This window comes from Cygnus olor, chromosome 2 (assembly GCF_009769625.2).
Source record: "Cygnus olor isolate bCygOlo1 chromosome 2, bCygOlo1.pri.v2, whole genome shotgun sequence".
NCBI lineage: Eukaryota > Metazoa > Chordata > Aves > Anseriformes > Anatidae > Cygnus > Cygnus olor.
The window spans coordinates 145564316-145588012 of record NC_049170.1 but is presented as its reverse complement, the minus strand read 5'-3'; the positions used below and the strand labels follow the sequence as shown (position 1 = coordinate 145588012).

At 39.4% G+C, this 23697-nt stretch overlaps 1 protein-coding gene across 1 annotated transcript in view; it reads left to right on the top strand.

The window, feature by feature from the left end:
• The window catches only part of TRPS1 (transcriptional repressor GATA binding 1), a 213895-nt gene that overhangs the window by 38823 nt on the left and 151375 nt on the right, over positions 1-23697 (top strand). Inside the window, 3 exon segments of the mRNA XM_040546917.1 lie at positions 2614-3542; positions 15192-15984; positions 15987-16320. Coding sequence (XP_040402851.1) covers positions 2616-3542; positions 15192-15984; positions 15987-16320 — 2054 coding nt within the window. The 5' untranslated portion in view covers positions 2614-2615.

Below are 23697 nucleotides of genomic sequence, written 5' to 3'. Positions count from 1 at the left end.
TCCATTAGGCAGATTCCACCCCCTCCCCATTAACACACAGACCTCCAGATAGGTCAGGAAAATTTGAGCTAAAGTATCTAAATCTGGAGTACTGTCTAGTTAGACTGTATACAGTCCAGGTTTTTCTTTGCTTTGCTTTTTAGGGATTTTTTTTCTGTCCTTCTCTTTGACTCTCTTCTGTCAGTTGCCATGAAGATAGCAAAATCTCTAAACTTCCCTTATCTGCCAAAAATATCTGTAACAAAAACATTTTAAAACATTGCATTCAGTCTTGTTTAATTTTGACTGAGGTAACAGCCATGATGTTTACTTTCTTGATTTCTGATTTTTTTCTTCACTATGCACAGTCAAGACTCCTCTCTCTGTCCTCTGACTGCCACGAAATACATTTAAACAGCAGTTATTTTAAAAAATGGTTTGGGCTGTGCAGCCAGGCTCCAAGAAGAAAAATACAGACTTAGGTGAACACCTACCAGAGATGCCCACCAATATTTTTAGTGCATGTTAACCAAGAGCATTCATGAAGTCCCACAGAGCAGCAGTAACGCTAAAATATCTTTATACCTTGAATTATATATGTGTGTATGTTTTTTTAGTAGGCTGAGTCTGTATCATAGCTCTCTTACCACAGCAGGAAATCTTTCTTTTCTCTTAGTTCTGAGCGACTTCATGGTGCAGAAGTTACTGGGAAAAAAATAGCAAAATTCAGAGCATACATATTCTGGTAGGTGTGGCTGACATGAAAGAGGAGGCAATTGGTTCCCAAGCATGTGTGCCTTCCACAATGAGGAATCACAGTAGGCATTTAAGAAACCTATTAAGACCACACGGAGTGTCAAAATTTCTGTAATAGGAGCTGGCACTCGGCGTGAAAGCCGTCTCACTGCAGCCGATGCTGCCTGTGGATCAGCTCAACCACAAAGACAACAGAGCCAGCCCAAGACACAAGTTGAACACTTCCCCTAAGAAGTTGTCTGTTTTTATCAACATAGCATACAGTGCCCTTTCATGTGGAGCAGATGTAAATAAGAGGATGTACAGACGCCTGCTCTTTTATTTTTAACCTTCATCCCCAGCCGTACTTCTCAAAGTACTGTTTTGAGAAGGTCATCCACAGCTTTCAAAGGTCTGGATTTAGCACCATTTGGAGTGCATCAGCGCTGCTCCCAGAATCACCAGGTGGTCTTCCCTTTGCAGAGCAATATATATCTATATATACACGCATATATATATATTTATATACACAGTGCCTCCGCACGTGCCTGGCCATGGCTGGCCTGGGAATGGGCGCTCGGGCTCGAGCCTGCAACTTGCATCACGTGTGTGGTGCTTCAGGCTGCTGCCACCGGACCACACGCAATCTGGCAAAGAGAAGCATCCATCATTGTATACAGCATTGGCAAAGATAAGAGCATAGAAAAAGTTGTAGCACATCTGTCTTCTGCCCATAGCTAGCATGTGAACACAAATGGATCAAAGCAGCTGGTGGTGAATATCAAATCCAGAACCAAGCAGTGGAGAGTGCAGGGAAGTTTCATATATATATTTTCCTAAGTAGGCTGGGGAAGGTGAAGATTTGTAGTGCATCAGGAATTTGGCTTCCTAACTGCACATTCTGATTATTTGTTCTTCCACAATATCCCCTGTTCAGCTAGCAGCTAGCTCACTGGTGGCAGACTGCTTCTTTCTCTCTGATGCTTATCGCTGTCCTCTCTGAGCTTTCTTCAATGGATGCGGCAAGTGTGCCTGCAGATTCAGCAGCAGTGGCTGTGCCAAGAGGAGGGCTGAGCAGAGGAGCCTTGGCTGGCTGGATCCATGTGGGTTCCAGGTGTTCTCTGGGTAGATCCCCACTCACCAGCACAGCAACGTCAAATGTCTGGATCCAGGCCTGTAAAATTTTATTGACAACGGGTTTCCTAATAAAGTTAGTTTCTCTTTGTTTGGCAAATAGAACTAATTACATGAATAATGGACTGTGGGGCCAGACTCTAGAATATCCATATAATCCCGTTTGAAGTTTATAGGCAGTACGAGGGGGAGCTTTTGCTGCAGAGAAGCTGATACCTGCTTAGGAAGGATCTCTCTCTGAAACCTCTCAGTTGCTTACTCTCCTAAATCTGTTTCTTTCATAATAACATCTTGAAGTGCTCCTGACTATGTCTTTTACATTTATTTTTGCTAAACTACATTATATGTACTTGTAGTGTGTGGACATTAGACTACAAGGGTTTATTCTTCTTCTTTGATTTTTAAAATTATTTTAAAGGAAACAGTTATTTAACATTAATTCTGCCAGACTGTTATCTTCAGAAAAGATAACAAAACCTGTAATTTACTCACTGCAATGGCAGAGTTTCTGTAGGCTCTAAAGTTCTCTTTTAGTTGAGTTCAGTCTCAGTATGACCATTTTTTTTAATACAAAGTTCCAATTTTCTGCATAGACTAAAAAGCTGCTTGACAAACGTTTGCTGAAAATTTCATGTATTTTGTATAGCTCAGAATGCTTTAAGAAGTGCCAGGCTTGTAATCTGTTTTGTATCGTGAATAATTCTATAGGGTTTTTTTTTGCTTCTTTCTTTTTTTTTTCTTTTTTTTTTTTTTTCTCTGTGGTAGATATGGTCCGGAAAAAGAACCCCCCTCTAAGAAACGTTGCTAGTGAAGGTGAGGTACAGACCCTTGAGTCTACAGGTACTGAAAGCGAAGAGTCTGGAAGGAAAAAAGAATTTTCCGCAGAGCAGATGCAAGAAAACACTGACCAGGGTGATGCGGCAGAGTTAAATAACAAGGAGGAACTTTGCACGCATGTCCAAGAGCCATCTTCCAGCATTAAAAAGGACTTGAAAAGCTCAGTGCTGAGTGAAAAGGCTGGCTTCAATTATGAAAGCCACAATAAGGGAGGAAATGTTCCATCCTTCCCTCATGATGAGGTGACAGACAGAAATATGCTGGCTTTCTCATCTCCAGCTGTTGGGGGAATCTGTGAGCCCTTGAAGTCTCCTCAGAAATCAGATGCAGATGACACCCAAGATGTGGCCCGTACCCCGTCAGGAGATGCAGCGGAGACAAATGAGGAGCATCAGATGTCGCCAAAAGCTTCAGATGAAACAGTGCAAGTGCAAAGTGGTCAAACCGATGGCCAAGGCTCAAGCCCGGTCCCCATGGCCTCAAAAAACCCACAAGTGCCTTCAGATGGGGGTTTAAGGCTGAACAAATCTAAAGCAGATTTGTTGGTAAACGATAACCCAGATACGGCGCCTCTGTCTCCAGAGCTTCAGGACTTCAAATGCAACATCTGTGGATATGGTTACTATGGGAACGACCCCACAGATCTCATCAAACACTTCCGCAAGTACCACCTAGGCCTGCACAACCGCACCAGGCAGGATGCTGAGCTCGACACTAAAATTTTGGCTCTCCACAACATGGTGCAATTCAGCCACTCCAAAGACTTCCAGAAAGTCAACCGCACTGTGCTTTCGGGGGTGCTGCAGGACATCAATTCCCAGAGGCCTGTCTTATTAAATGGGACTTATGATGTGCAGGTTTGTATTTCCCCAGTCCCCCTGCTTCTGCTAACTGCCTTCTCAGCTGCGAAGCTGAGCCTCTCCTACCTGCAGTTACAGTATTTCACGTAACCTGCTTAAGCCTTACGAACCATTTGGGGCTGTTTTAGCCAGGATTGCTGCAGGTCTGCTTAGCATCTTGTACACTAGAGAAATACTTGGCTTTTTGACCAGTGATATTTCTGTGTGTGATTTAGTCATTGTGCTAATCAATAGTAAAAGATCTTATTCAGCAAACAGGCAAATTGCTGCATTGGTAATCATATCTGAAGGATTTGCTGTCACGGAAAGAAAATAGCAAATAATACTGAAAAATAACAACCAGAGAGACAAAAGACAGCAGCTGGAAATTAAAAATGTAGTCCTAAATTATCCGCTGCTGGGAGTCAAGATTTGGCTTATTGATTCTTTATTAAGATAAAATAAATGACAAGTCTTGGCAGCTCTACAGTCATCTAGTGCCAGATAAACAGGATACACAATGGGTATTTAAACTGTTTTTAAGAGTAACAACGTCCTTCACATCAGTAAGCCTGCAAGGAAAGGAGTGTTGCCTCAGTCATTTTCTCATCTAGTTGGAGCAGTGAAAAAACTACATTTTAGATACTGCTCTAAAAAAGATATCTTATGTTTACCACGAAGAAGTGGACTAAGAAGTTTTTTCCTTGGAGTCTCTGTTAGTTTCTTATCAGTTAATGTTCAGTTAGTGGAACAAAATCTTTGCTTTTTTGTTTTAAGATCCTCTCATGACTGAGCTGAGAGATGTTGAAGAATACCTCAATATTCTGTGGTAGAAAAATTCAGATTTTAAGAAAAAACGATCAGGAACAAAATTTGCATACAAAATGAGTTCAAATGTCCATCCAATTTCACGAGCATGTTTGCACAGGACATGACACCTGACCTGGTAGCAATGAGCAGACGAAGTGCTAGGATATATTTAATGAGATTATTTTTATATTTCTTCTTTTAAAAGAAAATGTAGCAGGTGGAAAATATTTAACAATGCTTGAAGAAGATGTAGCTATAAGAAAGAAATTTTGCAAACCCGGTTAAGATGGTTAATACCTAACTTCAAGTAAGAAGCTGAAACAGGAACACAAGTCAGGAACTTGAGGCTTTTAAAATGATTTAAACTTTTCCTCTTTTTTCAGAAACTCTACAACTTCTTTGTGGAGCAGCAAATCAAACTAAGGTCATTATTATGCGTAAAAGCTGCAATCTTTGAACTGCTGCCTTATTAAAAAGATCACTTCACTGTCTCGTGTCAGACACTCCTGTCAAACTGTGATTAGAAAGCAAATACGTGATTTAGTTAAAAGAGGTTAGAAGTGAATAATGTCAGAATTGGAAATGATGGTTTATAATTAGCGCGTAGTATGATGTTAATACCTGGATTTCCTGCTATAGTTTCAGTTTGCTGACTCCGGGGACAGCATCTTAGAGCAACTGATCCATGCTGTCAGGAAGACATTCAAACTGGAACAGCTCAGGCATACAGTATAGAGGAATTTGAGTTTCTAAACACACTTTCATTTCCTCCAAACAATTGTTTCGTTAGGTCCTTAGTTATTTATAGGAAAGTTTATGCTTGATTAGAATGAGCTGGACACTTTTCCTATGCAGTGCTTTCAGAAATAAAACAGATGTGAGAGCTATCTCAGTTTGAGCTGATAGAAGTAGAAATAAAACAGCTGAACCTAGACTATACTTGTCTACTAAACCCTGGCAGTAAGATACTGCAGGGAAGACAAAAAGCGGTAGGAAACAGCCCATAGATAATCTACTTAAGATCAGTCTTTTCTCAGACGAAAAACATTTTCCAAAATAGAACAGACAGCCTATACAATGTTGGCAATTTATTTTAAAGAAAAAAATTGGATCTGGAAACTTAATTTTTAAGAGTGCTAATTTTCCCTGCCCAATTTGGGAAGAGAAGATTAAATAAGCTTTTGTGCCAAATGCCATACTTCATCACTTGCACATGCACCAGATGTTGATCCAGAACATGTCAGAAGATAAGTAACTGATTAATATTTTTATGCTTTCTCCTCCCCCATTCTCGATACAGAGCAGCTTTGTGAGATTCATAAACACAGTAAAAGAACATTTGAAAATCCCCTCTGCACCCACACATGTTTATATTGTTACTATGTCCATTTTGGAGGGGATTTTTCTCAGGCATCTGAACGTCTGGCATCTCCTGCAGCAAAGAGGGATCGCACTGACCAGAGCTGCAGTTAAAATTGGTTGAAACTCCTGTGGTACAAGGAGAGGGAACTGAACCCAAATAATTGTTTCATCTAAACAGTATTATTTGGTATAGGTACTAGGCTAACGGAAAATTATCCCTTTGTAATTAACTTGAAATAGTAGTGGACTGAGCTTAAGATCTGATTTATTGATCCCTTTGCACTTAACAAACCATTCTGTTGTAGCTGGGGTGGAAGGTATTGATAGATTTATGGTCTCAGGCCAGGGTGCTGGGCACAGAAGAAGCTGGAGGATGAAGATGAGTGACTTTGATCTGCCTCACAGCGGTCAGCTGGAGACCACTGTATATGAAGATTTGCACTAGTGAGGCATGCTCTTGAGCCCTGTAGTTTGCATTTGTAACAACAACAAAAGCAATGGAAAAATGTCTGAATGCAGAACAAACCAATATCTAATATCCTATCTGCAGATACATGGGGATGTGGCCCCTTTACTAAGTGCATTTTTAGGTTTACACCACAGAAGTAAAGTCTGTCCTAGAAAACCTTTTTTTTTTTTTAAATGCTCAAGCCCCTAAACCCAGGTTTTCTTTTTCTTTTTTTTTTTTTTTTGTACCAAAGTCAGCAAAACCTTAGGGATGCACATTTGGCTTTACATCCAGCTACAAAAATATTGGGACTGTGTTTTGCAGTACATAAACAGGATTTGGTTGGGAACCATGTAAATAATCCAAGATTTCTGGCCTTAATGTGAAGATTTTATTTGACTGGAATATTTAATCAAGCAAAATTTCTTTGTCTTCTCTGAAGATGTGATTTAGTTTTGAAATTCTCTTTTATTTGTTGTTTCCATTTTCTTCCTCAGAGGCTTTTATTTCATTGAGTTACGATAAATTCAATAGGGTAGGATAAATTCACTGAGCTGTTTCTGGGAGAATAACTTTCTTTCTGGTATGGATTTTAGAAAACATATGCTAGCACATCTCTGAATTCCCAGAGGATGTGTCCTCAGCTTTATTGCTGTTATCAGAGTAATATTTGTAGTGAGTTCAATGGATCAGCTTTTGCCAATGCCACTCATTGGCTTTTCTTCACATTTAGTTAATTGATCAGTCTCCATAGGCAGCTTTGTCTTGCTGGATATTTTAGCCTACGGTTGGCTAAAATGTGGATGTGCCTAAGGCAGTAGACTTCAGGCCAGATCCAAAGACTTAAAGCAAAATTCAGCTGACAAATGATAACAGCTACAATGCTGAAAACCATTTCTTTGCTGATGTATGATTAAGTGTCCTGGGCTTGATCTAACGGCTCTTTAATGTAAAATATGGAAAGGTCTGGAGACAGACAAGTGGGTAGCAGTAGGCAGGAGTCTTTTTTCCATCCCCAGATTTTTAGTGAGTGAGGGGGATGGCTTCAACAGAAGGGCTGGAGAGTGCTGTCTTCCACACAGCCCCTAGCAAAGAGGTAGGACAGTTGGTGCCAATTGTCCAGTGAGGGCAAAGAAGTGGGCTTGAATCCCCTCAGACAGAGCGAGGAAAGGAACCTTCTTTTCCTGTTTCCTGAACAAGTGTTCAAGCCATTAGGCTATTGTATAAAAGGGAGCATGACCCCATTTCCTGATACGTTTTAAAAGAAAACAGTGTCCCTCAAAGAAAGGGACAGACATGTCTGCATTCAGGTGAGGGTTTCAGATGGCGTGTCCCAAGGGGGAAGAGTATTCATGCAGCCGTGAATGAAGACATACTGCAGTGCTCAGCATTTCTTATGGTCGACTCCGGGCAGCTTCACATTGTGTGTGCTACCTCTGAGGAGCTTCCTGCTCAGCGTGGCTCTGGTTCTGGAGCTTGTCGTCACATGTCTGTCTCCTCTGATGCCTTTAAAGAGATTCAGACTCCTTTCTGAAAGTACTAAAATGTGATAATTATTACTATTTTATTTTATTTTTTAATCCAGCCCTCTCATTTTGCTTGTTTTATTGTTTTAGATACTGGCACAATTGTGCCTTGTGAGACAAGGAGAGAAATTGCAGAAAAGCTATGGATTAATAAAAGCTATCCAAAAATTTCTTGATTATATTCCAGTAAGCTGTGAAAAAAAAAAAAAAAGTTTTGCATTATCTAACTACCCCACAAACTAATGAGAGATTGGCAGCAGATTTTTTCTTTTAAAATTCTAGATATCCAATATTGTAAGAGTTGTCCTATAATACTCGGGCTAATTGTGTGTCCTATATGGGTAACAACTTCTCCAGGATTTTCCTAGCAACTGAGCGCCCATCTGGATATCCATCTAACAGGCTGCTCAGCATCCTGGAAAGTGGCAGAAGTGCCAATGCACACAATATAAAGCTCTTTATATTGTCTCCTTTATAAATCAGTTGTGAGCTCCATGTGCATGCATGGTTGTGCACGTGTTCTGGATTTTAACATATTTTAACATAAATGTGTGACTAGAGCTCAGTGACATGGTTTAATAGTGGACTTGGCAGTTCTAAGTTAAAGGAAGGATCAGATGATCTTAGAGGTCTTTTCCAACCTAAATAATTCTATGATTCTAGTAATATAACTGACAATTGAAGTCTGGTCTAAATAGGATCCAGGTGAATGAGAACCAGTGGCTTGATTATTAATACCTTTTTGTTTTTTATCCTCTGCTCTTATATTAGCAGTTCAATTGAATACAAAGCTGTGAAGGTAAGACTAAAAAAGCTGAAGGGGGATCTGTAGAGGTACAGATGTAATCAATATCCCTTGTTGTGTTTCGGGCTTTCTCTACATTTTGGTGGTTTTGGCAAAGGGACTCACAGATATGGTGAGAATTCAAACTGGAGGCATAAGCAAGTACAGCATTTACTTTACTTGTTTATTAGTACAAATCAAACCTTGTTAAAGTTCAACTTTGTCTTCAAGTGGGCTTCCTATAAGTACATGAGTACATAACTATTTGACGTGAATAAATGAAGACATTTATGTGAATGAATTCCATTTTCCTCACATGCTTAGACAAATGGATCCAAATTTTTTGTTGTTGGTCTTACTGACTTCAGCTGAATTGTCCATGAGGTAGGAATTAGTTTTAAAAAAAACCTGACCAACGGCTGCTGTACATGATGTATCCTGGTTTCTTGGACTAGGTCATGTTATGCTAGGCCTTGAAGGAAGTGCTAGAACAGAACTTGAATGAAAGCGTGATGTTCCAGCGAGGCTTATTTTATCTGTTGGCTGTGTTGAGGACTCTCCCCGGAGAAGGCTGTCAAACTCTCTTGGGTGTTGCACCTGCATATGTGTATACCTGTTTATTTTGAGTCTTATTTCTGGGTCAGGATCAGGCTTGGAGACTGCCGTGTACCGAGTCACGCCTCCTAAACACAGGAGTCAATGGTCTCTCTTAAACCACAGGCATGGAGAAGAAATAGTGGCAGCTGGAGAAGCGGATGTTGGTAAAACACACATACATTTACATTCATATGCATGTGCTTGTGTGTATACATATATGTGCTTCTTTTTCTCATACAATGTACATGTGTATAAATATGTGAAAAAGTACCGGTGGTCTTGTAGGCATCTAAATTCTATATTGAACATAGCTCATAAGTAACGATTTTTATTATTGTATGTAGTAGAAGTTCTTTTCATCATTTCTGTAGATGCATGAGTAAGTTTACTATTCAAAATGATATGCAGTGATTTACAGCATGTCAGCTGCTAAATAGTAAGTGCCTGTGAACATTCACTTGTGCTGCGACAAAGATGAGCTATTTTAGCCTTCCTTCAGTGAGAAGTAGTCAACCCTCAAATGAGAGCATTCACATGGGCAGTTACTGTGGACAAGTGATGTGATGTATAGTCACAGCTTTCAAAGCAAAGTTGTTTATGTGTTAATATTCCTCATCTCTATGTCTTGGATATCTGAAGACTATTTAATGAAGAAAATTGGTGAGACTAGTAATAGTCACAGATATATTTGAAGATACAAACTGCTAAGGTAGCCCACAGAAATGATGACAGCTTAAAAAATAAAGTTGCTGAGAAAAAAGGAAAGTGGCTAGCTTTTCTTCTGGTGTAAATCAGTGCAAGTTTGCTTCTGAGTCTGAGAGGCTGTGTGAGTTTACAGTAGCCAAGGAACTGTCTGGTAATTTTATCTATACAGAGAGAGAATAGAAAGGATGGTGGCTTCTTTCAGTTGCTAGATGTTAGTCTGGTAGTGTTGGTTAGCAAATGAAAGTTTTGATTCAGTGTTCCTTACTTTCATTGTTTTTACACATCTGGTCTCCTGACCTTAATTTAAGTCCTGTTATTGTTCTGTCAGACTTTTTATTGTAAAAATACCCTGATCTGCTACCTTTTAAGTTCTAAAGTCAAAAAAACATTCTGTCTTCAGTGGCAACAGAATAAATGTTGAGAAGAATATGCTTGTTTTGAATGAATGTGACCCAATGCTATGTTTTCTTGTTATGGTAAATAGAAATAACGCAGAAAGCCAGGAGCTTGCCCTGAGTCTTTGCCTTATGCAACATAGTTTTATCTACAGATAGATTATCACAGTATGGTAAATAGTTTTAAGAGTGAATATGCTCTGAAGATTATCCTAGTTTTACATGCAGAGAGAGTGAGAGCAAGTGAGTTCTCCATATTGGAGGTTAGAGAACTGGGTGGTGTTACACAAACTTGCATGAAAGCCAGGAATCTGTTCTGGCCTGCATGACATGAAGAACTTCATAAATGTGGGATGGTTAAAATGTTCTGGATGCTGTATTGCACAAAGCAAATGAATAAACAAGAGCATTAGAAAATACTTTAGGATTAGAAGATTAGGAGTAATTGGCAAAGGCAGACTGGATGGCTCAGGAGATTGGTAGGGGATCTAGAGCCTTTCACCTCCTGATTAACCAAAGATGTAACCCAGTTAATCAAAAAAGGTGATATATTAACATTTGATGTTCTAATGCAGATGGTTGCTCTAGTTTCTAATCAGCAGCTGCAGCAGAAGCCAGGGTCAAAGACATCTGTGCAAGTCTTACGGTTGAATCTCTTACGTGGATACAAGCCGCTGGTTTCTGCTGGTGAAATTTTCTTCATGAAACACGATTGCAGGAGCTGGCTGATGTTGTCTTCCTTGCTATATATATATATATTTTTTTTTTCTTGTAAGCAAAATGGTATTTTTAAACTCCCTTGACATAATAAGATTTAGGATTGAACTTCAAAAAGGAGGTGGGAGAATAGAGTACCATTTGGATCAAGGGCAGGTTAAATATAAAACACCTTTAAAAAAAAGACAAAACATACCTTCACTTGCTTGAGTCCATCTATTCCATGAAATCATTGTTTTCAGTCTGAATAATGAAGGTAGTATAGGCATACCTGTTGGAAACATATAGTGCAATTATACTGCTTTGTTGAAGTACTTGCCAACATGCTGTAGAAAGTATGTTTTGAAACGTTGTCAATTACTGTGTTATCTTTTCTCCTCTTTCTAGCTATTTTTAGAAATGTGCGTGGTATGTGAGGAGATAGCTTAGTTGTATCAGCACATGAACTTCAATTCTTGTGGTAAATTTAGTCCTGATCTTTTGGATTTTGATGTTTTTCTGCATTAATAGATGAATTTAACGGTTAAAGAGTTCTGAGTTTCAGGGAGTTGTGCTGTGAAATGTATTTCAGTTTAATCCCCAGCTGAGACCTGGCCTTGAAGAGCAATTTTTGAAGAATACCAGTGCAACCATCTCAAGCACAATAATGGAGAAGCCATTCTAAATAGCCTCCTTCCTCTGTGCAACACAATAATGACAATAATACTGCCATAACAGTGGTGCTGCAGGAGTAAGTGATAATCCCAAGGTCTCACAAGAAAGTGACAGTGAAGGAAAGAACTAAATCGTGTCTCCCCAGCCCATACAGATGCCTTGTACATTAGGTTCCCTTTACAAAAAAAAGGGAAGGTGATTTTTTTATGTGCTTACTGAAAGAGCTGTGGATCTAGAGATGCTGTATTTGCAGTGCAAGTTGTACAAGTACTTTTGCTGCCACTACTTTGTGAATACTGCTATATGATCTGGCACTTTGGATTCTACCTCTAGTAGAATTGCGGAGTTTAGCATTGCTTTTGTTTGGTTTCTTCTGCTTTATACTGGGGAGGAGTGTCTACTCAAGAAAATACAACTCTGTGAGGGCAAAGCAGGGGAACCGGTTTTGATGAAAACGGTATAAAATATGGAAATACTAGAAGTTATCACTTTTAATATCATATACAAATGTGGATATTGATTTCTACAGTAAACATATATAGATCTCTTTTCACCCTTCTACTTCACTCTCCTTTATTTTTCCTTTTCCTGGGGATGGTCAGAGAGAGCAGGAGATTAAGGACAGTTACATACCCAGTGAAGGAGTTTGGTGCCCGCACATAGCGATATGATATGTAACTGAAAAATCTGAAAGTCAAGCCAAATCTTGAGCAGAATGCATGAATGCAAACAGTACTGCAAATGTGTAGGCTTCATCCAAATTTGGCTGGCTGAAAGCTGAGGCAGCCTCAGTTTATACCAGCACTTTTTTCCTCCAAGTGCTTCTCCCAGCCTGTGTGTGGAAGCCAGTTTCTTCACTTCTTTTTACCTGATGACCCCCAAAGAGGCTTTAAGTAGGTTTTGTTACTGCATGAGAAATGTTTTTTGAGTGTAATAACATTAAGATGACCCTGTGTTGCCTTTCACGTGCACGCTCTTCTAATGGGATACATTAATTTGAATTGTGGCAGGGTAGTCACAGAAATGCCAGCCCAATAATTGATAATCAATTAAAGTCTAGTGCTGTGAAGAATTTTTTTCTTCCCTGTATTGCAACTGGTAAACACAAATAGTGTATGAATACTTAGTTCATTTTTATCCTTTTCTGATGCAGAGAAAGATGTGTTAGCATAGGACACAAATTTGCTATGTAGGCCACTAAGCAGGATTAGCAGAAGTTACGAGAATGTTGTGATTTACAGCCCATTGTATAAAATGCTAGTACGAATAATATGTTTTTTCCAGCATTCGTAAATAAAAGTAATTAGCAGTGAGCAGTGGCAGGGATTATTGTCACTCACAATTTCTAACTAATTTCTACAGGGTGTCTGCAAAATAGGTTTGTTATCTGTAGGCTCTGTAAATGGACAGCTAAGAGTAATGGATGTATTTACTCATTAGCGCCACTTAAGGTAAAGCATTTTGGCCAGTTTTCTGTGCATGCATCGAACAAACATACGTAACTAATTAAATGAGCAAAACCAGATCACCTAGCATCTGAAGCAATCACACAGCGAACTGCTGTTATTTTCTGTTTGCCATAATTCCATCAATGCTTTCTTTAAGTTGTCTTTCAACACCACTGAGACTTTGAACATTGAAATAGTGCAGTGGATGAGGGCCTCAAGTGCCAGATACTATGGAGCTCACCCAAATCCCACTGTCAGTGGGTCAGGCTCAGTAGGGTTTTGTCTCCAGTTCTTTTTAGGCATAAAATTAATAAAACAAGATATCCTCAGCAGTACAGAAGGTCTATTAAAACTTCCCTCCTGAACCTTTTCAAAATCAAATTCATGACTTGGTATCAGCACTTGGAGTCCCAGTTTAAGTGAAAATATTGTTATAGTTAAATCCTAGCTATTTGGCTCTCCCGCTCACCAGTGCCTATTGAGATACGTTTCTTAAACAAACATAAAGCAATTTTCAGTTTATTTAAGAAAAAGTTTTAACCAACGTATGGGAATTGTGCTTTTTTTTTTTTTTTTCTTTTTGAATCAGAGGCTGAATAGCAGCTCATTATACCATGGTTTAGCAACTCTTTGACTCAATATTCTGATGTACAATTCTGATGGGATACAAAGGATAGTGTCTCATTCTCTGAGCTAAATGGCTAAAAGGCATTTATATTATATGCATTTAAAATGTTTACATTTCATGCTGTCTGTATGTCTGAGTCTTTCCGTATGGTGTGATACTGAATGAGCAGTGATCACATACTTTCTTTGTGGCACAGCTGTTGAGGAGGAGACAAAAAATAATTACACCATTTGCCTAATGCATCACAACTGAATCCTGCAGAAATGTAGTAATACACTTACTGGTTGGGAGAGTGAAAATCGAACCGTTTGTGGAAATTTTATACTCCCTATAAGGCATCTCTTGGGCAGAAAAAAGTAGATTGTGGCACATGTTAGCTTCCACCCATGTCCTTGATAGAGTGGCGTAGACTGGCTGATGACAAAGGAGTAGCTGGCTGTGGATTTTGGGTGTGAAGAGGAATTATTTTCTGGATGCTGTACATTGTTTACTATTCAGGAAAAGAAGTAGAGCAGCGGTGACACTTTTGTCAGGAGATTCTTTTTTTGGCCTCCAAACCAGTTGTACAGGAGCAGCAAATCCCCCTGATGTCACGGGGCAGGTGTGGTGCACTCCTGGGAAGGGCAGGCCTGCCTGCTGTGCGAACACATGGTTTAGCAACATAAGCTCTGGAAGCCTTGTTTCCTTCCTGCAGACAGACCATTTTGCTCAGAGATCATGAGAACAGTTAAGTAGACCTACCTTTTTTTTTTTTTTTTTTAATTAGTGATGTCATGGCCTTGGGTGTGGTAGGTTTCTTTGCCACATGCCATTTTTCTACTGTAGTTTTTCCATCCTTGTTTTACTAAATTGGGCTCTGTGCATGAGAGGACGGAAGATTTCCTTGGAGAACGTCTGTACTGAGTAATCTTTGAGAAAACCGCCTCTTGTTTCAGACATCAGCCACTACTGCTTTGTTAAAAGGCATCCTTGGCGGGTACTGGATACTCCTACAGGACTGTTCTTTAGAAGAATTGGTCATACTTCAACCCAGCAATGTGACTTAACTCTTAAATTCAATTTTTGTGTTCTCATATTTAGAAAGCAATTCTCTTGGGCATTTAAGCATGAATATCATTAAAACATGTAAGCATATTGAGAAAAAAAAAGACCGAGGGCTCATTCTTCTATTCCACACCTGATACAAAGTCACAGCAAAGTTTCCTGTCAAAGGGCTCAGGGATTTGGGAACTGACTATTAGATCGTCTATCAATAACTTGATTTAGTGAAGGAAGCAACAGTCCTGTCGAGGAAGTCTGAATTCAGATCATGTTGTGGATGCATGCCGCAGTTTCCTCAGATGTTTAGTATTCATATGGAATATATATTCAGCTGTGTGAAACATTTCATAATCTTCATCAACAAATGCTAAATAAGTGAGGGTGTAAGTATGATATCTTGCTACATTAGTACAAGTGCACAAATGAAAATGGTGGTGACGTTGTTTAATTAAGAGGCTTATGAGTTAATTGCTCTCTGTTTCTCTTTCTTTTTTTCTTCCTTGCTGTTTAAATCTACAGTGGAGCTAAAATGATGCTATTGTTTATTCATAGGTTACTTTAGGTGGAACCTTCATCGGAATTGGGCGGAAAACTCCAGATTGCCAAGGCAACACCAAGTACTTCCGCTGCAAATTCTGCAATTTCACCTACATGGGCAACTCGTCCACTGAACTAGAGCAACACTTCTTACAGACTCACCCAAACAAAATGAAAGCAGCCCTTCCCTCCTCTGATTCTGGTAAAACTTCAGAGAAAAACTCCAATAAATCCAGTCCTACTCTTCGACCATGTGATTCTGGAGACTTGGGGAAGTGGCAAGACAGAATCACTGTAAAAGCAGGAGATGATACACCAGTTGGATATTCGGTGCCCATCAAGCCAATAGATTCCTCTAGACAAAATGGTACCGATACAACCAGTTACTACTGGTGTAAATTTTGCAGTTTCAGCTGTGAATCGTCCAGCTCATTGAAACTATTAGAACATTACAGCAAACAGCATGGGGGAAGCCAGTCAGGAAGCCATCATCCAGATCTGAATGATAAGCTTTCTAGGGGATCTGTCATTAACCAGAATGATCTAGCCAAAAATGCAGACGGGGAGTTAGTGACAAAGACAGAAAAGGGTGCGAGTGTGGCAAAAAAGAAAGACTTGACTAGCAAAGGAGCAGAGGACAGCATGGTGACGAGCTACAACTGTCAGTTCTGTGACTTTAGGTACTCAAAGAGCCATGGCCCAGATGTAATAGTGGTGGGCCCACTTCTCCGTCACTATCAGCAGCTACACAACATTCATAAGTGTACCATTAAGCACTGTCAGTTCTGTCCCCGAGGCCTCTGCAGCCCAGAAAGCACCTTGGAGAAATTACTTATCCATTTGCTTGCAGAAAAAGTAATTGTTCCCACTGTGCTCTCTTGCTTTTGCACCTGTCTCCAGGGGTGACAGGAAGCTCTAGAGTCAAACACCAGTGCCATCAGTGCTCATTCTCCACTCCCGACGTAGATGTTCTCCTGCTTCACTATGAGAACGCACACGAAGCCCAAGCGTCTGATGTCAAACCCGAAACAAATACCCTGCAAGGGGCGGACGGGCCGCTGACTCTCAAAGAGAACAAAGAACACTCATGTACCAAATGTGACTTTACCACCCAGGTGGAAGAAGAGATTTCCCGACACTACAGGTACAGTGAAGTTTGAAATGATTGCTAATAGGAACCCAAACAAACAGCCCTCCTGATTCCTTAATTAAATGTCATTGTTCCGTAAAACTGAGGAAACTGGAAATCAAAATAGGAATGTGCATAGATGCAAATCTTTATAGCCAGAGTCCAATCCAACATCCACTGTGTTTTGGAAAAACACCAGCTAAGTGCATGGCTTTAATTACATGTTTAAACCTGTGCGATGAAGAGGGAGATTTGGATTTGTGTGTACATGTTGAAGTTCCATCATATTTGAGGTTTGGTCAACTATTTTCCACCCAGAATCTCCTAGGTACTATTTTAGTTAAGGCTTTTTACCAGAAAACTGGCATCTTCATTCATTAGGGGAACACAAATGGCTTTACTTTCCAAGATAGACTGTGAATCCTTTCATGCTCCGTAACAGTGCTTCAATGTACTACCTTTTTGTAGTATTTTCCATTCCCAAGTCCAGCAATGCAATAATGAGTTTAAGAGCATTCCACTGCTGTTTTGGTGTTGGTTTCACACTGGGAGCAGACACTCTTTTGTCTGTTGATGTCATCCCCCAAGATCCTTTTGCAGATGCTTATTTTGTGTTGCTGGTTTACAGTGTCATTCTATTTATTTTAAATGCTAATGTTCCTATTTGGAGGTGGATGCAGCCAGTCTCCTGACTCAGTCTGACACAATGTCACGATGGCAGCCAACTCCCTGCTAAACTTCTTGGGTCAGTTCCTGTGCTGTTGTAAACTGGCAGTCCAGTTTACATCGGAGGAGGAGCTGGCTCCTAGACTTTGTAAAAAGCTACAGTTATGTGCTGCTGTAAAAGCAATGTTAAATATTAGAAAATCATGCTGAATATGTTAATAGTTAAGGCTAATGCGTCAACAACAACGGAAAGCTCAGTATCTATCTCATCTAAAAGATCTTTGCATGGAAGCCAGCTAGAATGAAGACAAAAGAAGATGCATTTTCAAAGCTAAAGCTTTGTTAAAAGCTGAAGAAACTGTGCCACATTTAATAGATTCCAAGACATCCAAAATTAACAAAGGCAGACTGGGGCATGATACTTTAATAGAGATTAAAGCTGGGGGCATCCAAATGTTGCCCAACAGAGGGCTGCATTGGCAGTGTATCAGGAGTCTATTTAAAAAAAAAAAAAAAAAGGAGAAAAAAAAAAAGAGCAGATTGCTCATCTTTAATTTGGAACTAGGGCCCACGGAGGATTCAGGTCCCAGCATGCAGTGCCCCATTTTTGATCCAAGTGGGCCTCAGGGATGTTGTGCGGATTAATTAGTTAATGTTTGTAAACTGCTTTGAAGATGAAAAGTGGTATCTAAGTTCCAAGCGTTATTATAGCAGCTTTGAGCTGTGCTGTAGAACTCCATAGGCAGCACTTTGTCCGCCGCTGGGGCATGGCATGATCTTTTTTTAGTGGTTAAATAACTGGAAGATTGAAATGGCTCCTTGACTGAAAAACACTTTTATTTTGCTGCAGCTGCTAATTTAAGTTTTAACAAGCACGCCTAGTTAAAATCCTTTTTCCCAACGAAAGGAGAAGCCATGACTTTCAGAACTGTAATGCAGATACCCCATGGCAGCAGTTTGTCCTCCAGAGTGCTCAGCACCCTTCAGCTCCAGCAGTTGTCAGTGGGAATTGCTATGTGATGTGCTCTCTGGAAAATCAAAAGATGAGTTTAAACATTTGAATCTCAACTTGTTTGTCTAAAATTAGCCTATTCTGTTCAAAACACTCGAACAATGTATTTTTAAGCCTTCAGTCTACCGCATTATAGAGCACTCTGAGGATGTTGTATAGTCAAAGCAAAGCACAAAATCCCCACAACTGCCAACTTCTTTCCCTTTCCTGTACCCCGCTCTCCCACTCCCTTTTAAATTTGAATTTTGTTTATTTCTACATATACTGCCGCTCTTCTTTCCCACTGTGCATCGTCTTTGAAATTGCAGAAGTTAGTTCAGTTTTTGGTACATGCTCTGTAATGGCAAACACCTTGCTTTTCTATGCCTCATTTTTCATAGTTTTTAATATACCAAACTAAAACAAATAAAAAAGACTGCTAGGGCATTATTCTTTATATTATTATCAGGTCTTTGTTTTTTCCTTTTTCTTAACAAAAATTTTGCATATACCTGATTTGTATTTCCTTTCCCTTTTTGTATTTTAAGAAATAAGGGTACAGATTAGTTCAGATTTTTAAAGAACTTAAAAATAGTGGTGTAAAATAGTTGTGTTGGGGAGTTATGTGACATACATAGAACCACATTGTGTGGAGGCAGCTCACAGCCTTCAGGCTTCAGAGAAGCCTCAGGTCTTCTCTGTGGCTTCATCAGAGTTTATCCCAATAAAGCTGTTAGGCCACACCATTATATATTTCTGATGTATATAAAATTATATACATGAATATATATATATATGTAAACTGCCATTTTATATAATAAGTGGCTGAATGGATTGTAGTGATAAACATGGTCGTAAGCATTAATGTGGCCACAGAAAGTGTTTTGCCATTCACATCTTTAAGTTTACCCTAGATAATGTGTGAGTATTGGAGATAGCTCTTACTTATTTGAGTTTGTGTATTTTTTTTGGTTTGCTTTCTTGATTATTTTCTTTTTTAAGACATAGGCATGAACAGCATGTTTAATTAATTTGCTTTTATTTGGTTTCCTTTTGGCTCTTTGTCTACAATTTGCCTGTGTCTGTTAGTTTATTTTTTTTTTCTATGTCCTAATATTATTCCTTTGCAGCCATGTATTTGCAACAGTGTTAGAATTTGCAAGTTGTTCATTTCAACTTTTCTTTCTACAGAAATGTATATTAACATTTAACTCTCATTCAGTATTTCCTTGACATGATTATTTGAGACCTGTTCAGTTAAATTTGAAGTTAATGAATCACATTGCACTTGAGTTTACTTGTATTTAAACCTCACTAAAAGGTGCTTACTCAAATAATCCCCAGAATGTTTGTTGGCCTACATTTTCTAATTCTGCTACCGCTCATTTTCCGTTATTCCTCTGAGGAATCGGGTATTCCATGCGTTCATTGTGAAATTTATTTGTTTTTTTCTCAAAACTGTCTGCTATTCTGATGAACTAAAAGATGCCAACACATGTAATTTAGATAAAAATCATATTGACTATTAGGGGAAATTTTGCAAGTCAGATGACTCAGTCTAGATATTATTTTTCTGCTTGAGAATAATTTATTTTTAAATTCCCTTTTTTTTCTTAAAGCTGAATGAGGCTTCTTGCAGACCTTTAATTTCAGACTTTTTATAAAAATGTGGGAGAACAACACATTTTCTCATTTTTGCACAAATTACTTTTTTCTTCATGAAAATCCTTACTGTCAAAAAAGACTGACAGTAGCATTTGATCAGTGCTAGTGCTAATTACAAATGCTGTGCTTGAAAGATGGTCTAAAATTCTTTAAAAAATAGGTAGGCTGGTGACTGTTATTCATTAAACAACAGCAAAACATAAAAAGCAAATAGACTCACAAATGAAATACGAGCTTTGGCAGTGGAGCAGAATATTTTTTTTCTAATAAATGGAGATTATTTTTGCAAATGCACATGATGGCAGCTCTGTAGGGCTGTTCAGCAGAATTACATGAAATTTCTCACCTCTTAAATGTCAGTGGAGTAAGACGGTAAAGGCAAGGGGGTATCACTGGAGCTGCAGCCTGCATGCCCCCAGCGCCATGCCTGCACTTTGGGGACGGGGACATCGGGGCTGCCCCCCACCGCCCCTGACACCAACAGGCAGCAGAAGCTGGAGAAAGGTCTGAGACGTGCAGGTTGTGGGAACATGGAGCTTTTGGGCTGCTCCCCGGAGAATCCAACCGAGGGCAAATGTGTAAATTGAGGCCCAGCAGCTCCTGCTTTGCGGCAGAGCTGGGGCCTTCACTTGGCGAACAGCAGCAGCAGCTGCGAAGACCTTTTCCATCCTCCTGACACCTTAATTCACTGCTCTGAACTTGTTTGCTCTTGCCGGTGGCTTTTGCTTGCATTTCATTTCAGCCTTGCTCTCCGCTCTGCCCATTCTCCTCCCCTTTCTGCCCTTCCGCTGAGTTGTCTTGCTTGCTTTTTGCTCCCTTTGCTTCTACTGAGTATTTTCCTCTCCCTGCAAGCCCAAGTGCAGCACCCATCCCCAAAGTAAACTTTCTTATGACCCTGTTTCTTCACAAGAAATGTTAGCAATTATTATATTCTTAATGAAATTCAAAGCATGCAAAAAAATGGAAGTGATATGACAGCCGTACCCTCATCCAGAATATTTTCTATGCCCTAGAGCATAGGAACGTCTTCAGGTAATTTTAAAAAAATTACTTGTTTTGTAGAGGATGGTATTTTGTAATACTTCAGACTAGTTAGAAGTATGTCAACAAGACTTAATTAACAACTTGCTAGTGTCAAGAGTATCACAGCCTATTAGAAATCTCACATAAATAACATTAAATCTCTCAAAAAAAGACATCTAATCTCTCCACCTTCAAGTTTTGCAAGGGAAAATTCTTACCTTCTATTGCAACCCAATTCAGGTGTATTTCAGTAGAAATAAATGATATGATTTTATTAAGTTGTCAGAACCTAACAGGGCAGCAACAATTTGGCCAGAATTCCATGACATTTAATTTTTGGATTGGGCCATAACTGTTTTAATGTCCAGGAATAATCAAGTCTTTGATTTATTTAGTAGTGCAAATAATAATGCTAAGTGACATCAGTGGATGGTGTAACATTGCCTTTCCATTGTCACATGGGAAGTATGTCAGCTTATGGCTTGAACCTGCTTTTAGTTTGCTTGAGTGGTATAGGAGCAAAATCATAATGGGGAGAATGCTGTTCCCATCTTTATTTACCTAATTTTCTTCCATACTTAACTTTTCCTCAAACATCTATCCTCTGACCAATAAGCACAAAAGTGCTTATGGTGTACTTTGCAAACTGGAACTTTGATATTTTTTTGGCTTAGTTTTGGGAAGTTCTGTGCACAAATCTAGTTGTAACTTAGACCTTTAGGAACCTTGTGTAGATTTAAAATCTGGTACAAAAAGAAATGAAAGTTTGCCAGCTTGTTCTCTTGATTGCTCTCAGGGTGGGGTGAAAAGAATCAGAGGTGAAAACATACTTCTTTTTATGCCTTGTTCTGGGGAAGGATAAGAGTTTCCAATTCTAAAAAAGTTCTCTAGGGTTATAATAGTTATTATTTTATTTGAGACTTTGACTTATATTGGACAGTTACAAACTTGAGCTTTCTTTCCTTGAGCTTTTGGATAGAAAAATGTAAAGGACATGTAAAATATGAAGATTTATAATGGCAGTGATGAACACTACTAGAGAAGTATACATCCTAGAAGAAAAAGCCTGTTGGGCTACCTGTCTAAATCAGTCTTTTCCACATCACAATTTCTGTCACAGCTTAACAGAAGAAATACAAGATGTTTTCATGACTCCCTTTGAATAGATTATAAATCCCTTAAATTTAGAAAGCGCTCATGTAAAAAAGGTGATTTCGTCAGGGCCCCAGCCACTCAGTTACAACTGTATCTAATATTCTACATTTGTTTGTGGCCTCATAAGCATGGCAGCACTCCTGTGGTGTTTACTGCTCCTGATCAAAACCATTTAGCCAGCATGGAAGAGAAAGGATGGAAAAAAAAAAAAAAGGCAAGCTAGGCAGAAAAAGATCAGCTGTTTGGAGGTGTGATGTCTGTAGATGAGAGCCAAGTTAGAAAAGGGGGTTAGCTATTGAAATAGCCAAGTTAAACAAGAGACACTTAGGGCTAAGTAGTCTCCCAAAGGATTGATAAACTTTCACATGGGGAGTGTATGGGGTTGAGCCATTAGCCCCAAATGGTCTTGTTTAACTTGGCTTTTAAGATAACTAGCCCCTCTCTAACTTGGACTTCCCTGATGGTATCCCACCTTTACAGGGCAGACCCTCTTTAAAACTTGGCTTTTTGTATGTGTAAAATGGTTTTGATCAGATAGCACTCTCCTTTTTTTTTGGTTCAGAAGAGAATTAAGCTTGGTTTAGAGAAGAATTAAGTTGCAAGAGTGAATATATTAGTGTCGCATTGAGAGAGAAGCTGATTTTAATAAAACACAATTGTAGAATGAAAAAAAGCGGAACGCAGCCAGAGCAGGATTTTAACCTGCAGCTTTCTCTCCTACAAGTAGGTTTTGTTGCCATAAGGCTATATGGAGAATAGCTGACTGTATTTTTTGCGTAACTGAATGAGCCCATCTAGTCCCTTAAAATGAATATAAATACAGAAAATGACAAAAAGAAAACTGATATTGCACAAGGGCTAAAAAGCTCGAATTTGAATGTGTGCTCATGTTTGCACGCTGACACAACTGCAAGAAAATCAGACAATGTAAATAACATATGGTTTGTTTTTTCAACGAAAGGAAAGAAGGAAGACAAGGGTTTTTTTTTTTTTTTTTTTTTTGGAAGTTTGGCAAGTTGTCCCTTCTAAACTATCATACTTAAACAGGGACATTTTGTGTATCATTCCAGTTCCACAGATGCATTGAGAGCCAAATCCTGCGCTTACTGAAGTCAATGGGAGTTTAGCCATTGACTTCACCGAGACCAGGATTTGGCCTCAGAAGAATTAATTCTAACAATTGGAGTTGTCAGGGCAGTAACAGATTTCTCATGCAAGTTTTGTCCTGTGTGGATAGTGAAAGGCTCGTTTTCTAGCTTGGCTGAAGACACTGTTGTGGCTCTTGAACGCACGGGGTGTGGATGTGTGAGCGGATCTGCAGGGAGAAGGTTGCTGCAGCTCTGCGAACGTGTCGAGGAAAGGCAGGGACGGTGCTTGGCTCGGCCTGGCGCGAAGGGGCCCGATTCCGACGGAGGGCTCGGACCACTTCTGTGCATTAAATGATTATTCATAATGTTATATAGCTCATAAAAAGTGCTCTGTTCCTCTGATAGATAAAGTGGTAACATGTTGTTCCAATGTAGCAACATATGCTTTACATAATTTAGTAATACAGCACTTTATATAGGCTTCGCGAATGAAAACAGGAAGGCGCGTTATTCCAGACTGCTCCGGGTCTTACCCAATCACTTCTGTGTTTGACAGGAAAATGCAGCTTGTATTGACACAGCCGACTATGCTGCTTTTGCTTTAGAGCAGCATCTAAGGTCATGTTGAAATGTCCACAGAGGACAAATAGTATTGTTTGTTGTGTGCAACCTGCCATCCTTTGGTGTGTTCTTATCCCGTAAGTTAAGCAGAGCTCTGCTCAAAATGATCTTTGTCAACAAAAGTAACTCAAAATGGTGGAAAGCAAAGGAATTTTTCAACATTTGATTTTTCTAGAGTATACT